This window comes from Heterocephalus glaber, unplaced genomic scaffold, assembly GCF_053883595.1.
Source record: "Heterocephalus glaber isolate CG9 unplaced genomic scaffold, H.glaber_assembly_v1.0 deba00001594, whole genome shotgun sequence".
NCBI lineage: Eukaryota > Metazoa > Chordata > Mammalia > Rodentia > Bathyergidae > Heterocephalus > Heterocephalus glaber.
The window spans coordinates 13,816,736-13,832,237 of NW_028258369.1; the positions used below are offsets into that span (position 1 = coordinate 13,816,736).

Sequence of the window (15,502 nt, forward strand, 5' to 3'; positions counted from 1 at the left end):
CACCCAGCTGCTTTGTTTCTCGATCTCTGTGACTTGTGAGTGTTGAGCACAAAGGCCCAGGACTGTGACTCGCACATTTTTCAAGAGGGGAGATGGTCACGGGGGTCTGGAGCTGGTCTGATCTGCTGGTCCCTTGGGCTGGGAGGTCTGAGGTATTTTCCTTACTGGTGGGCATGAGGTGAGCTGCAGTGTGTGACTTCTTTCTGCAGTTGTCCCCCACATCACTGATGCCATCCAGGAGTGGGTCATGAATCAGTCCAAGGTGCCAGTGGATGGGAACCCAGAAGAGCCCCAGATCTGCGTCATAGAGGCAAGCATTCAACCTGCCCTTCGAAGCGTGTATGCTGCAGTGTCGCTTCCTGCTCCAGGGCACTCGGCAGCAGGTGCAGACAGATGGCCCTAGCCTCAGGACCTTGGGCTAGGAGCCCGGTGGCGCAGGGAACTGCAGAGCCGGTCCCTCTCTTTTTGGTCACCAGTTGAGGGGGAAGATTCTCAGTAAGGCAGTGATTGCATGACCTCTCGTGGTGGGCACGCAGTGACCCGAGCGTGACATAGGGAGTAGTTCAGAGGTCTGCTAGGGCCCGGCCTGCGACGGGCACAGTGTGGCCCCTGGGGAGCTTGCAGGTGGCCTTGGCTGCAAGTGTTTTGCGTAGAGAGACTGAGTTAGGAAGTCAGGTGGGAAAGATGAGAAGTGAGTTTCAGCTATTTAAGGAAAGAAAGGAGTGTTTGATGGCAGAGGTGGTGGTGCACGCCTGTCATCCCAGCACTCTTGGGAGGCTGAGGCAGGAGGGTTGCCACCAGTCTGGGCCACACGGTGAGACCTTGTCTTAAAAAGCAAACAAAAAACAAAACAAAACAAAACTCCCAAAGGGTGTGTGTGTGTGTGTAAATAAATGGGCATGAGAATACCTAACTCATTCTTTTGAGCAGCATTTTTTTTTTTTTGGTACCGGGGATTGAACTCGGGCCCTTGCACTTGCAAGGCAGGTGGTGAAACCACTGAGCTAAATCCCCGGCCCCCTAACTCATTCTTTTGAGAATTAAAGAAGTCTCCACACTTAGTGCTTAGAATGGCATCAAAGCTACTGGAAGTGCTCAGCTAAGGCTGGGCATGTAGCTCAGCAGTGGAACCCTGTCTAGCATGGGTTGAAAACCTGGATTCCATCCCAGGTACTCCTGCCCCCATGTGTGAGGTGACTTGGTGGTAGTGTGAAGGGGCTGTTGTCACCAGAGCCTCTGCAGGTTAGGTCCCCAACTTTCTGAACCAGGAGAGTGGACAGTCTCTATTCATGTTTGGCCACGTCATTGAAGCACAAACCGGAAGTCATTTGTACCTGGTGTAGTTAAAGGAATAAAAGTTTTTCTTCCAAAAGGAAGATTCCTCCCATAAAGTGTTTTGTTTGGTTTTTTGAAACAGGGTCTTGTTTTTTTTTTTTTTTTTTTGGTACTGGGGATTGAACTCAGGACCTTGCACTTGCAAGGGAGGCGGTGGAACCACTGAGCTAAATCCCCAGCCCAGGGTCTCATTTTCTAGTCCAGGCTGGCCTCGAACTCGTGGCAATCTGCAGATACCAGGGGACTCTGAAGGTTTCTGGACACGCGGATACCTCTGCTCCAGGTCTTAAAGAGGGAACGTCTGAAGGGACTGCAGTACCACTATTGGCCACATGAGGACAGAAGTGAATAACGTTTAGAATTTTGGCTTCCTTTTTCCATTCACTCCCAACTCCCAACAAAACCCAGAAAAGAGCATTTCTTTCCTTCTCAAAACAAAATTTTGTTTTCATTAGATTATTGTGTCTTGTAGTTACTGATACCCCCGTCCCGTCCCCACCAAGTTCCTGACTGCATGTGATGTACATGTGTCTTTGTTTCTTGGAATTTCTTACCTGTTCCAGGGAACAAGAAGCTTGAATTCTGATTTCTTTGGTTTTTTGAGACAGGATCTCACTGTGTAGTTCAGGCTGGCCTTGAACTCACTGTGCAGCCCAGGCTGGCCTCGAACAGATAGTGATCCTCCTGCCTCAGGCTCCCAGGTGCTGGGATGACAGGGGGGCGCCACCAGCCTAGCTCTCTGGTTGTGTTTTGCTGTGTGAATTAAAGTTAGTGAAGACTCATCTCTTCCCCAGCAAGCCGGTCAGCAGTGTACCTAGTGTGGGTCTGTCATGGTTGTGGTAACTCACTGCATGGCTCGCTTCCTTGGGGCTTCAGTCACCTGAGACCTCTCTCTCCCTCCTGGTCACTGAGCTAAGCCCCAGTGGGCAGGGAGGCCAGAATGCTGGGGCTGCTGTGCTGTCTCTGGGAAGGGCACAGTGGGATGCTGTACTAGAGGAGTGGCGTGTCCGGTGTCTCCTGTCTGAAGGTTGTGATGCAGGAGGGCAGTTGGGGGCGGGAAGGAAGAGCTGCGGGCCTGAAAGCTTGTACATGCTAAGCAGCAGGCTCTGCTACTCAGCTGTAGCCCCAACCTTGTATTTAGAACTTTTACTTTTTATTTATTTATTTATTTATTTATTTATTTATTTTTTTGGTTTTTGAGACAGGGTCTTGTTTTGTAGTTCAGTCTGGCTTTGAACACCTTATGTAGCCCAGGCTGGCCCTAAACTTGTGGCAATCCTCCTGCCTCAGCCTCTTGAGTGCTGGGATGACAGGTGTGCACCACCCAAGTTCTACCCTTGCTTATTGTTTAACTTTGTCTTGTTTTTCTGGTCAAACTCTGAGCTACTGAGTAGCAGACTGTCTTAAATTCTCCCCAGCACTTCACTTACAGTGTTGAGCTACTACAGTGTACCATAGTAGAATCTCAAGTGCTAAGGAATTAATTTTATTTTTATTTTTTATTTTTGTTTTTGTGATACTGGGGATTGAATCCCGGGCCTTTGCACTGAGCTACATTACCAGCCCTTTTTATTTAATTTAATTAATTTATTTATTTGGTACTGGTGATTGAACTCAGGACCTTGCACTTGCAAGGCAGGCAAGTGCAAGATTTAGCCATTGAGCTAAATCCCCAGCCCTTTTTATTTTTTGAGACAGGGCTTGTTAAGTCACTAACATGCCGGGGGTGGTCTAGAACTTGTGATCCTCCTGCCTCAGCCTCCCATGTTGGTGGAATTAGCAGCATGCGCCACCATGCCCAACTACAGAATTAATTTTAAAATCCATTTGATAGACTTTAAGAATTTAATATATCAAGGATGAATGGGTTAAGGTGAATTTTTTCTTCGTCTAAGGCAAAAAGCTTTAAGTAACCTTATTGGAAATACAGTGTAAGTAAAGTTGACATTTATTGAAGGATTACTCTGCCAGGAGTATTCATGGGGGGTTTGCTACTATTTGTTTTAGAAAGCCAGCATGTTTTAATAACGGGGATTTAATTCTAGTCGTGCCAACACTGTAAGGAGCCTGCTCAAATACAGTGGTGGGGGGTTGGTGAGCAAGAGCTCAAAATTTCCATCCAGAGATCCAGGCAGAACACGGTAGCTGTCACTTTTCTGGCATTGTCACTGGATTTGAGTTCTGCCTTCTAACTGGGGCCATTTGTTAAAACTAGCTTATTGTGCTCCTCTGCCATAAGTTGCCCAGGATGGGCTGGAACTTGCGATCCTCCTGCCTCAGGCTCCCAGAGTGCTGGATACCAGGCCTGTGCCACCACGCTAGGCAGATCCATTTTCAGTGTGTAATTCAGGGACTTCGAGCACTTGCAAGCGTTTGTTCTTGTGCACACGTGGAAGTTCAGTTCTTGCGCTCGGGTATGAATAAATTTTCTACTTGTGTGTGTGCCATGTGAGATGTTTGCTCATGGCGAGTGTTTTCTGTCTTCTCTTCCCAGCTGGGAGGCACCATTGGAGACATTGAGGGCATGCCGTTCGTGGAAGCCTTCAGACAGTTCCAGTTCAAGGCGAAGAGAGAGAATTTCTATAACATCCATGTCAGCCTGGTCCCTCAGGTGGGCCCAGAGATGAGTGCCCCACGCGGGGGGCTGGGGCGGCGTCACTTACCTGCAAGCGTGAGACTGACAGGGATACATTCCTTTTTAGCCCAGTGCCACTGGGGAACAGAAAACCAAGCCCACACAGAACAGTGTCCGTGCGCTGAGGGGGCTGGGCCTGTCTCCGGATCTGGTGAGTGAAGCGCAATGGGTAGGTTTGCCCTCCAGGCCTCTTGGAGGATGACCTCCATGTTTTATTTATTTTAATTTACTATTACTTTTTGAGACAGGGTCTCACTGTGTAGTTCAGGCTGGCCTTTGTAGCCTAGGCTGGCCTGGAACTCATGGTGATCCTCCTGCTTCAGCCTCCCAAGTGCTGAGATGTCAGGTGTGTGCCACCACGCCCGACTCTTTGCTTGCATTTACTGACTCAGCACTCTGAGCCCCGGCTCCATCCGCGGAGACGGCTCGACGCTGTGCTTGCACTTGGTTGTCTGTCGTCTCCTGTGCTCGGCTAGGCTTCCGGTCCTGAGGGCCACGGGTGAGCAGGTGCGCCCTGGCCGGGTGTCTTGCGTGGGAGAACTGGCCACGGTGGCCTCTAGAAGTGAATGGCGGCAGGGGCGGGTGGCTCCTGCTGGCTGACAGCAAACTCGCTTTGACAGATCATGTGCCGAAGCTCCACGCCCATCGAGATGGCCGTGAAGGAGAAGATCTCCATGTTTTGTCACGTGAAACCCGAACAGGTGGGTCCTCGCGGCTCTTCACTTTTTTTTGGTGGTACTGGGAAATGAACCCAGGGCCTTTGCACTGAGCGACATCCCCAGCCCTTTAAAAAGATTTCCTATTTAATTTTGAGACCAGGTCTCGCTAAGTCATTAAGTTGCCTAGGTTGGGTTTGAGCTTGAGATCCTCCTGCCTCAGCCTCCCCAGTGCTGGGATCACAGGCATGCACCACCTCGTCCGGCTTCCTAGTGCCCTTCTGTGCATCAGGAGAATGAAGCCACCAGTCTCTCGTGAGCTGGGCCGCCTTCCCGAGGCCCATCCGACTGCCGCCTAAGCAGCCTCCTCTGTCCTCGCCGCAGGTCATGTGTATCCATGACGTGTCCTCCACGTACCGAGTGCCCGTGCTCCTGGAGCAGCAAGGCATTGTGAAGCACTTCAAGGAGCGGCTGGACCTGCCCGTGGGCGACTCCTCAAGCGGCCTGCTGCTGCAGTGGGGGAACATGGCCGACAGGTGGGCTGAAGTCCCCTGGCCACCCGCAGGCATGGGGCTCGTGTGTGTGTGTGTGTGTGTGTGTGTGTGTGTGTGTGTGTTTGTGTGTGTGTGTCTCCGTGTGTCCGAGCCATGGTGCCTCATTAGGGGCTTTGTTGGGTTCCTTGAAGATTTCTGCAGTCTTCGACTTCTCTGTACTTAAACCAAAGTGAATTCAAAGAATTTAGGCTCTGAATGGAGTATTTTTTATTCATGGAGCACTTTGATTTATTTCTTAGTTTCTGAATATTTTATCATTTTAAATGTTCTAGTCCTGTTTTGGTTTTAGGATTCAGCTAATATATATATATATATATATATATATGTGCATGTGTGTATATGTACATACATACATATATATATATTTTGATATTTATTAGCACATGTTTGAGGTACATAATGCTTACATTCCGTGGTGGCCCATGTCTGTCATCCCAGCACTTAGGAGGCTGAGCCAGGAAGATCGCCAGGAATTTGAGGCTAGTCTGGCCTACACAGTGAGTTCAAGGCCAGCCTTAACTGCATAGCAAGAGACCCTGTCTCAAAAAAGAAAAGAAAAAAAGAATACATTTTCAGCTAATATTTTCTAAAGAAAATCCTTTTGTTTTGTTTTGTTTGAGACAGAGGCTGGCTATGTAGTTCTGGCCTCAAACTCTCAGCAATCCTCCTGCCTCAGCCTCCTGAGTACTAGGACTACAGGCCTGCGCCACCACGCCCAGCGCTTCTGGTACTTTCTGAAGCCAAATGTTAGGTCTTGATATTAAGTTTCCTGCAGCTGCTGTCCCAGATTACAACAGCAGTTTGCTCTCCAGTCGGGGAGGTTGCTCCTCGGGCTGCTCTCAGGGACCCGCTGCCCGCCACATTGTGGGGTGCGGGCTTATGGCTGCGCCTCTCTGATGTCTGCCTTCGAGTGCACACTGCCTTCTCCTTGTCGTCTCCCTCCCTCTTCTCTGGTAAGGGCCGGGCACGGCAGTGGTGCACACCTGCAATCTCAGCACTTGGGAAACTGAGGCAGGAGGATCACCGTGAGTTCGAAGCCAGCCTGGGGTACTAGGTGAAGACCCTGTCTCAAAAACCAAAGCAAATAAAACAAAGTAAAAGCATAGGGAGCTGGCCTGGGAGCCGAGGCCAGAGTGGCACCCCTGTCCCATCTTGGGACCTGTGACTCCCTCCCCTCCTGTCACAGTGGCTTCTTGTGGCTTTGCAGCTGGCCCTGCACACCTGGGGGGAAGGACATGTGGGGCACAGGCAGAGGAAAGAGGGCGCTGGGTGCACAGTGGGCCCTCCCGGTGGGAGCCTGTGGCTGTGAGTGCCAGGAGGGCGAAGGAGAGGCCCAGCCAGCTGCCCCCAGACCGGACGCCCTGCTTCTCCCTCTGCCTGCGCTTCCGGGCCGCTAGTTGTGCGCTCTCCAGGGCAGCATCTACTCCAGTTGGGAGTTAAAGGGTTTTTGCGTGAGACGACGGGGTCTTGCTGTGTAGCCCAGGTTAGCCTGGAGTGCTGGGATGACAGGCATGCACCCCCATGTTCCTGCACTCTGCTGAGTGTGACGAGAGAGCTTCCTCCGCGTCCTAACATTTTCCTATGGTGTTTGGGGGAAGGGCTGGCATTAAAGCCCTGCAATATCCCAGCTCCACGTTCACATTTCCGTAACTAATAGCCGAGCATGGCTTTGTCACACGCTGTGAACAGCGCTCCCCACAAAAAAACGTTAACGATTGCGTCTCTAATGGAGAAGTGATGGGAATGGCTTGTGATATTTCAAACCCTTCTCCGAGCCCTGTTCCTCGGGTGTGCTGTGAAGGCCTGGCCCCTTCCTTGCCAGCCACCTGGAAAGGAGCGTTTGAAATGGAGACACTCTGAACTCGGCTTCTTCTACAGTGTCGCCTTCCGGAGTTACTGTGGGAGTTTCCTGTTGACCCCACAAGGCCTGTCTTCCAGAGTGTCCGCTTAGAAGCTCGTTTAGGAATAGCTCATGTTTGTGAGATGGCTTTTAAAGTTTTTTATTTGGATGCTTTTTCCTCTGATCCACTCTGATTTCCACATGCACCTGTTTAAGGGATTTCTTAGGATTTTGATATTTGTTTGGTGAACAGATTTTGGTTGTTTGAGGGGGAAACTGAGTCAAGTTCACCAGGTAGGAATAGCATGTGTTCCTAAGGTTTAAAAAAGTGCCTTGGAGCCAGATGTGGTAGTGCAGGTCTGTCATGTCAGGACTCAGGAGGCTGAGACAGGAGGATCGCTGTGAGTTTGAGGCCAGCCTGGACTGCATAGAGAGACCCTGTCTCAAAAATAAAACAAACAAAAAACCAGAACAAACTGCTCTGGGATAAAAGCGGTGGCCACCACCGTTGCTTGTGATGTCACTTACATGCATATTAACCTCGAGTTCCGCCGTCCTCAGGTATGAAAGGCTGCAGAAAACCTGCTCCATAGTCCTGGTTGGGAAGTACACCAAGCTCCGGGACTGCTATGCGTCCGTGTTCAAGGCCCTGGAGCACTCAGCCCTGGCTGTCAACCACAAGCTCAACCTCATGGTGAGTCTGGCCCGGCCACACAGCATGGTCCGGGGGGCAGGTCATCTCTCAGGGCTCGGGGCTCTCAGCTGGCTTGAAGTCAGCCGCAGCTCAGGGGCAGTGGGCCGTGTGAACCCCAGCCAGGGCTTCTTGGTCCATCCCTCCTCACTCAGCAGAGCCCACGGTGGCCCCACTTGCTCTCTTTCCTCAGTCATTTCAAATCCTCTCCTCCCTCATCTGCAGACCTCCTTGGCCCTCCCAACACACACACACACACACACACACACACACACACACACACAGCTTTCTTTGGTGTTTTGAGACAGGGTCTCACTACATAGTTCAGTCTGGCCTTGAACTCCCTATGTAGCCCAGGCTGGCCTCAAACTCAGGGCGATCCTGCTGCCTCAGTCTTCCAAGTGCTGGGATGACAGGCGTGCGCCACCACGCCCGGTTTTCTCAATGATCTTGATTCTCCTGCCTCTGGGGCTTAGTCTCCCCAGAGGTCTCCTGAGGCCTCGGTCCTTCCCTCCCTCCTGCAGCGCCCAGTGGTGGCTCCCACGTGGCTCCTAGTTACTTGAAGCCTTACTTATTGCATCCTGGCCACAATCACACCGGTGGTGCTGTCTGTCTACTTAGTCACATAATCTTCCAGGGAGATTGTCAGAGCCACCGGACAGATCAGCCCTTTCTGTCCCAGTGTCCTGAGCAGTGGTTGCACAGAAAGTGCTGTAAGGTTTTCCAGCGTTTTACATGGCCACACTGCCCTTGCGTCAGTACCGTGTGCAGTCACAGACGGACTGGCACCACTAAGTGTAAAACAGCTCTGTGTTCTGTGGCTTTCGCCTGAGCATTGTTTTCAGTTCCAACAAGGAGCTTTTTAATAGAAAACCTGGCATCTGTCCCGTAGGAGTCTCCCACATGTCTGTGCATCCAGAAGTTCGCCATTAGTCATAAAGACAACTTTAGAATATTTGTAGAATTAGATGTTATAGCCGGTGGTACCTTGCCTTATAAACTCAATCCTCTCCACAACTGGACGGGCACTGAATCACATTTTTCCCATATGACAGCCTGGAACCTGACCACTGAATTGGATTCGGTGCTCGTCCAACTTGGTTTGTGAGCTAATAGAGATCCTTTTTGCAAGGTCCCCCGAGAGCTTCTGGCTCCCGGAGGAGGGCGTACTCTGCCAGGGCTGCAGGGTGTGGGGATGGCTCGGGGACTCAGCGCGTTTCTGTCCTGAGTCTCTGCTGTGAGGGGTTTGAGGAGCCCCTGCAGTGCATCCTGCACGCATGGTGCCTGGTGTGCTCACTGTCCCGTTCTGCACCGTGTCTGTCCAGTATATAGACTCCATTGACCTGGAGCAGGACACCAACGCCCAGGACCCCGTGAGATTCCACGAAGCCTGGCAGAAGCTGTGCACAGCCGAGTGAGTACAGGCTCTGGGGCTGGGGTTGTGCACTGTGCCACTTTGACGTATGCTTTGGGACCTGGTGGAGGGTGGTGGGGCTGGCAGTATTTGGGGAGGGTGGTGAGACTGTGGGGAGAGGAGTGTGTTGAGTCTCCCGAGAGGGACAGGTGCACAGAGTATGCACAGTTAAGGTACAAGAGGGGCAGCCTTCCTCTCTTGATTTTTTTTTTGTTTTTTTATTTACTTATTTATTTATTTTTTCTGAGACAAGGTCTCACTATGCAGTTCAAGCTGACCTTGAACTCACTATGTAGCCCAGGTTGGCCTCATACTTGCAGAGATCCTTCTGCCTTGGCCTCCCGAGTGCTGGGATTAAAGTGGTATGCTACCGTGCCTGGCTTCAGGAGCTGTTATTTTTAAAATTTTTTTTGGTACTGGGGATCGAACTCGGGTTCTTGTGCTTGTGCAGCAGGTGGTGAAACCACTGAGCTAAATCCCCGGCCTAGGAGCTGTTATTTTTAACCTTGTAATATTGCTCACATACCCTAACACTCACCCTTGTAAAGCACGGCTCTGTGGCCTCCGCCACCATTCGCTTGGATTGTACTTTAAGCTGCTGAATCATCAGCAGACCTTTGGGGGTCAGCATTGTTCTGTGATGGTAGCATGCCCTTCCGGTGGGTTCGCTGTTGTCCTGGCCACCTGGGAGTGTTGGCCTAGAACAATGATGGTGAACCTTTTAGAGCTTTTAGTGATACCAACAGCTGGCTGTGGCAGCTGTGTGCCATAGGTTCGCCACCACTGGCCTGGAAAGTGTCTAGCCAGGAAATTCTCATTCACCGCCACTTAATTACCAGTTCAGACCTTAGGCTGATTTTATCAGTTTAACTCTTTTTGATTATGTAACAGATCTTTTAATTTTTTTGATTTTGTTTTCTGAACTGGCTATGTAGCCCAGGCTGGCCTCGAACTCGAAGCCATCCTCCTGCCTCAGCCTCCCCAGTGCCAGGATCGTAGGTGTGCGCCATGCCCACCTGGCTTAAGTAGGCGATCTTCACATTGTCACAGTGGTGCTTTGGAGAGAGCCTCAGCCTGTTTTATTCTCTGGTGGTGTTCTTTTCTTTTTCATTTTTGCTTGATACAGGGCTGGAGACCGGGGCCTTGTGCGTGTGGGGCAGCTGTTCTAGCTGCCCTTGGTGCCACTGCATGTAGTGCAGTGTCCCAGGCACTGAGCTCCTCAGCATGCACCTGGGCCCGGAAGCGGCACGGAGGTGACTGAGAAGCTGTCACGGCTTCCTCGTAGCAGGGACGGCGTGCAGGGTGGGCAGTGGTGCCACGGGTGGGACGGGGGACCCGAAGCGTGTGTCTGCCGGTGTGCTGGGCTGGTGGTGGGTTCAGTCACGTGACACTCTGTCTCACTTGCTGTCTCCCCATGCTGATTTCAGCGGTATCCTTGTGCCTGGAGGCTTTGGACTCAGAGGAACATTGGGGAAAATGCAGGCGATTTCTTGGGCAAGGACAAAGAAGATTCCCTTTCTGGGTAAAGCTCATGTTTATTGATTCTAATTATGAGTTCATTAGTTTTTTTTTTCTTTAATGCAGTGCCAGGGATTGAACCCAAGCCCTTTGCACTGAGATACATCCCTAGCCCTTTTTTTTTTTTTGGTACTGGGGATCGAACTTGGGACCTTTGAGCTTGCGAGGCAGGTGCCGGAACCACTGAGCTAAATCCCTGGCCCCCCCAGCCCTTTTTATGTTGTTTGAGACAGGGCCTCGCTAGGTCACTAAATTGCCCAGGCTGGGCAAACTTGTGATCCTCCTGCCTCAGCCTCCTAGAATGCTGTGATTACAGGCCTGCACCACCACACTTGGCAAATTTATTAGATTTTTTTTTTTGGAGACAGGGTCTCGCTGTGTAGTTCAGGCTGCCCTTGAACTCACTATGGTATGTAGCCCAGCCTGGCCTCATACTGGTGGTGATCCTCCTGCTTCAGCCTCTCATGTGGCATGCACCATCTTGCCTGGCTAAGTGTATTAGCTTTTTGACACCTAGTAGTGGTCACACTTACTAAGATTTGTGCTTGTGAAGCTGTGAATTTCAATTTCACAGTTTAGGCACCAAATAGTCTGCTACAGGGGTGAGCACTGGATCTTAAGGCCAAACCCAGCTCATGGGCTGTTTCTATGAACTTTTACCGGAACAGCCACACCAATTTCTCTGACATGTTGTTGAACAGTAGAGTTAGACACCATACAGCCTGCAAAGCCCAGAGTATTTGTCATGGGACACTGGAGATAAAGTTTGTTCTCCTAGGAGAACTTGCACTGTTCTGAAAAGTCCTAGGTGGCCAGGGCCCGGGAGAGGTCTCCTCGGCTTACTTTCTCCGAGTCCCTCCCCAACCTGTCCTCTCACTACTTCAAGCAGGGAGCCATTGAGCAGAGCTCTGAGTCTCCGTGCAGAGAGGACACATTCAGGTTGAAACTTGTCCACTCACTCTAGTGAAGTTAATACGGAAAGACCAGCTCATGCTCTGGGAGTGTCTCTGGTAGAATGTGGTAGAGTCCATTTCTCTCTTTTTTTTTTTTTGCTTAAATTCTTTTATTGGTGTATTTTAGGTGCACAATACGTTTACATTTATCTTTGGGTGCTTGTACCTGTACATGATGTATCTTGGTTCTTATTTTACCCCCATTCCCTGTGAGCCCTTCACCCCCTCCACCCTGCCCTATTTACATAGATTTCGTTTCCATTTTTTCTTTTCTCATAATTTTTCCTTTCCCTTCTTTCCTTTCCCCTTCCCCTCCCACTACCTCTACCCCCTTGGACCTTTTCTTCCTATTTCAAATTATCAATTATTCGTTTTAATCATTTTAATCCTTATTTACACTTTCAGTTTCTCACACTAGAGAAACTATTCGGTATTTACACATGTGTGTCCTATTTATTTCACTTAAGAGTATCGCCTCAATGTGCCATTTCTCTTTTTAAGAGACAAAGTCTCTGTGTTGCCCAGGCTGGCCTCAAACACGGGCTTAAGCAATCCTCCTGCCTCAGCCTTCTGAGTAGCTGGGATTAATGGCAGAGTAGCGCCTGGCAGAGTTGGGCCTTTTGGATGCTCTCATTTAGGCTGCACAGTGTGGTCTCTGTAGCGGAGAGGCCAGAGGAAAGCAGCCCTTGCTGTACTAAGGCAGCCCCGGGGCTGGGGTCAGGACACAGAGGCCCAGCTCTTACTGCACGGCGGTGCTCTGCTCCTCAGGGTTGGTGAACACGGGCCCCACCTCTGCTGCCTTTAACTGTCTTCAGATGGTTTCTCTGCCCATCACGTGGGCCTTGATTAGCTTCCCAGACACTGCCCTGGATACCCTTTTCAAAAGAGAAGTCAGGAGTCGTCACTTTGGTACTTGTTTTGCTTTTACCGTGGTGGCAGCTCTTTGGAGCCATCATTTTCTATCTAAACTTGGTTTCCGTCTGAGTGTGGTTAATGTTCCTAAAATAATGCTGACCTTGTATGTGGAAGGGTTGTACAGCACGTGTCATGGCTCACGCCTGTCATCCTAGCACTTGGGAGGCTGAGGCAGGAGGGTTGCTATGAATTTGAGGCCAGCCTGGGCTACATAGCAAGACCCTGTCTCAAAAAAAAAAAGTGAATAAATACCAGCCATGTCCATTTGTTGATATATGTGCTCTTTAAAATAGGAGTCTGCCTCGGGATGCAGCTGGCTGTGATAGAGTTTGCGCGAAATTGCCTAGACATGAAAGGTGAGTCGGTTGGCCAGTGAGTGAGCATTTACTGACAGAACTTTGTCCCTTACAATATTCTCAGCAGCACTGGTGACTTTCTGAACTCTTCTTCATCTCCAGATGCTAATTCCACAGAGTTTGAGCCCAGCACCCCCATCCCTTTGGTAAGTGGCCTGCTTCTTTTTTGGTCTCGTCACTGATGTATCTGGCTCTTGCTGCCATGCATAAAGGGTGATTGGTAAGTTTTCCTTACCGTGCCAGAACGTTTAAAATGCTATATGAATTGATTATTACCTATTATTCTTATATCAAACTGCTTTGCTCTCAGTAGTCTGTCTTGTCTATGCCTGGAAGAAAGACAAGGTCCTGGACCGCAGCTTTCAGGCTTAATGTTTAGGAAAGCAGTCAATTGGCTGTGACAACAATTTATAACAGCTAATATAAATAAATGAGCTGTCCTGTCTCCAGACTTGTCCCCAGCCTTTCTGTTTTCCACATTGGTGGCCATCTATCTTTCTAAAACAAAAGTGACAAGCATGCTGCTGCTGGTCCTTATCTTCAGCCAATTCCTCTTCCCCTAAAACATTCAAGCCAGGCGTGGCGGTGCACACCGGTGATCCCAGCATTCAGGAGGCTGAGGCAGGAGAATATCGCAAATTGGAGGCCTGCCTGGGCTACAAAGGCTTCCTTATCCGGCTTTCATAGAGGCCGGTTTCCTGTATAACAGCTGAAATAGCAGTTCCAGAAGAGCCGAGGGTTCTTCTTGAAGATGTGCTACTAGATGGGAAGTACTTTTGCCAGTAGGTGTCACTGTTCGATAGCCCTGCTGAGGTGAATTCTTTCCCAACTGCTCTTTACTCGTTGTGTGTGTGGGAGGCAAAACTTAGACACAGACAGTTTAGCCCTGCAGGAGAGGTACAAAACTACCCCTCATTCGGCCACCTTTGCCCATTTCCCTTCCCTGGTGCAACCACTTTCATCTCGTTCTTCTGTTACTAGTCCAGAGATTGCACACGGGTGCGTGTGTATGCATGTGTGTGTGCACATGTGTGTGTGTGTGTGCATGCATGCACATGCATGCATGGATATGTGATCCCCCTTTTGGTGATAGCCTCATGCATAGTAGGTGTGTGCTATACTGCTGAGCTACACCTCTAGCCCCTGTATTTTCATTTTATTTTAGTTTAGTTTTGAGACAGGGTCTCGCTATGTAGCCCAGGCTGGCCTTGAACTCGCAGTGATCCCCTGCAATCCTGGGATTCCAGGTGTGCGCCACCATGCCCGGCTTCCCTTTAAATGAATACCTGTCACGCACGCACGCATGCTTGAGGCCTGGAGCCACCTTGCTTTTTTTTTTTTAAAGGCAGGGGGGAAAGTTTTATTTGGCTCACAGTTTGGAGAGGTTTCAGTTCATAATTGGCTGGCTCCAAGGCAGGGTGGCACATGACAGAGGGGCCACAGTTCCCACCTCGCTTTGGACTCGTCGCCCTGTGGCAGCTCCCAGGGACCTCACACATGCACTGCTTGTGCCCCTTGGAGGCGGCGGCGCAGTCTCGTACTTAGCTTGTGCCCCTTATTTTGTTAACCGTAAATCCTGCTGCAAACGAGTCTCCACCTGCACGCGCCTGTGTCCCGCGCTCCCGACCACACACATCTTTGGGGGATGTGCACATTCTGTGTCGCCAAGGCGCCCGCGCACAAGAGCTAGTGAGGCGACCACAGTGAACTCGGCTGCCCCCGAGAGTCCTGGCCCACATAGGAAGGAGGATCTCAATCTACTACTAATGCATGTGGGCCTGCCTAACACTTAAGCATTTCTTCTCTACTTGTTGAAAAAGAACTCTAGAAAATCTGAATTTACATAAGATATCCTTCTCAGAAAATGGGATCCACATGCCATTTTCAAACATATACACTTGGATGGTGGTATTGGTGAGGAAAAACAAGAAATTCAAAGCATTTTAACAAGATGCAAATGCGTATTTGAAATTGGGATATTTAATAATATTTCAATTTAATTTAAATTTTTTGCAGTACTGGAGATTGAACCCAGGGGCTTCGCACTGCACTACATCACTAGCCCTTTTGAAATTTTTTTACCCCTTTTAAAATTTTTTAAATTTTTGGTACTGGGGATCAAACTCAGGACCTTGCGCTTGCAAGGCAGGCGGTGGAACCACTGAGCTAAATCCCTGGCCCATCCCCTTTTAAAATTTTGAGACAAGGTCTTGCTAAGTTGCCCAGGCTGAGCTCAAATTTGTGATCCTCCTGCCTCAGCTTCCCAGAGTGTGCCAACACTTTTCTTTTTTTTTTTTAGTTTTTAGTTTTTAGTTTTTTGAGACAGGACGGTCTCACTGTGTAGTCCAGGCTAGTCTTGGGTTTTGGATTATTCTATCTCATTGCCCCCTGGATTTGCCTTTGGTCAGCTGGAAGTCTGGGGAGGGGGTTGCATCTTGTTTTAGTGTCTTCTCATTTTCTATTTATTGAAAAAAGTTTAATTCCTGGGTTGATGCTTGTAAATTGCTTATGGCGAGTAGCTTTAATGCCAGTATTCCAAACCCTTAGAAAATGACTACTTCTCAGAGGTGTCTTCCAGATGTAGCTGACTTTTGAGCTGGGTTTTGAGTCTCTTGCAAGATCCTACCTCTTCAAT

At 49.7% G+C, this 15,502-nt stretch overlaps 1 protein-coding gene across 9 annotated transcripts in view; it reads left to right on the forward strand.

Annotated features, from left to right (window-relative positions):
• The window catches only part of Ctps2 (CTP synthase 2), a 62,747-nt gene that overhangs the window by 10,304 nt on the left and 36,941 nt on the right, over positions 1–15,502 (forward strand). For all 9 annotated transcript variants that reach the window (XR_206125.3, XR_002389680.2, XM_021245343.2 and 6 more), the window contains exons 4-13: positions 210–310; positions 3,830–3,946; positions 4,038–4,121; positions 4,591–4,671; positions 5,011–5,162; positions 7,582–7,714; positions 9,037–9,125; positions 10,553–10,647; positions 12,805–12,867; positions 12,970–13,013. Coding sequence is in view for 7 of the 9 variants with exons in the window: in XM_021245343.2 (XP_021101002.1) it covers positions 210–310; positions 3,830–3,946; positions 4,038–4,121; positions 4,591–4,671; positions 5,011–5,162; positions 7,582–7,714; positions 9,037–9,125; positions 10,553–10,647; positions 12,805–12,867; positions 12,970–13,013 (959 nt within the window). In the remaining 2 variants the exon portion in view is untranslated. The remainder of the gene's footprint in view (positions 1–209; positions 311–3,829; positions 3,947–4,037; positions 4,122–4,590; positions 4,672–5,010; positions 5,163–7,581; positions 7,715–9,036; positions 9,126–10,552; positions 10,648–12,804; positions 12,868–12,969; positions 13,014–15,502) is intronic.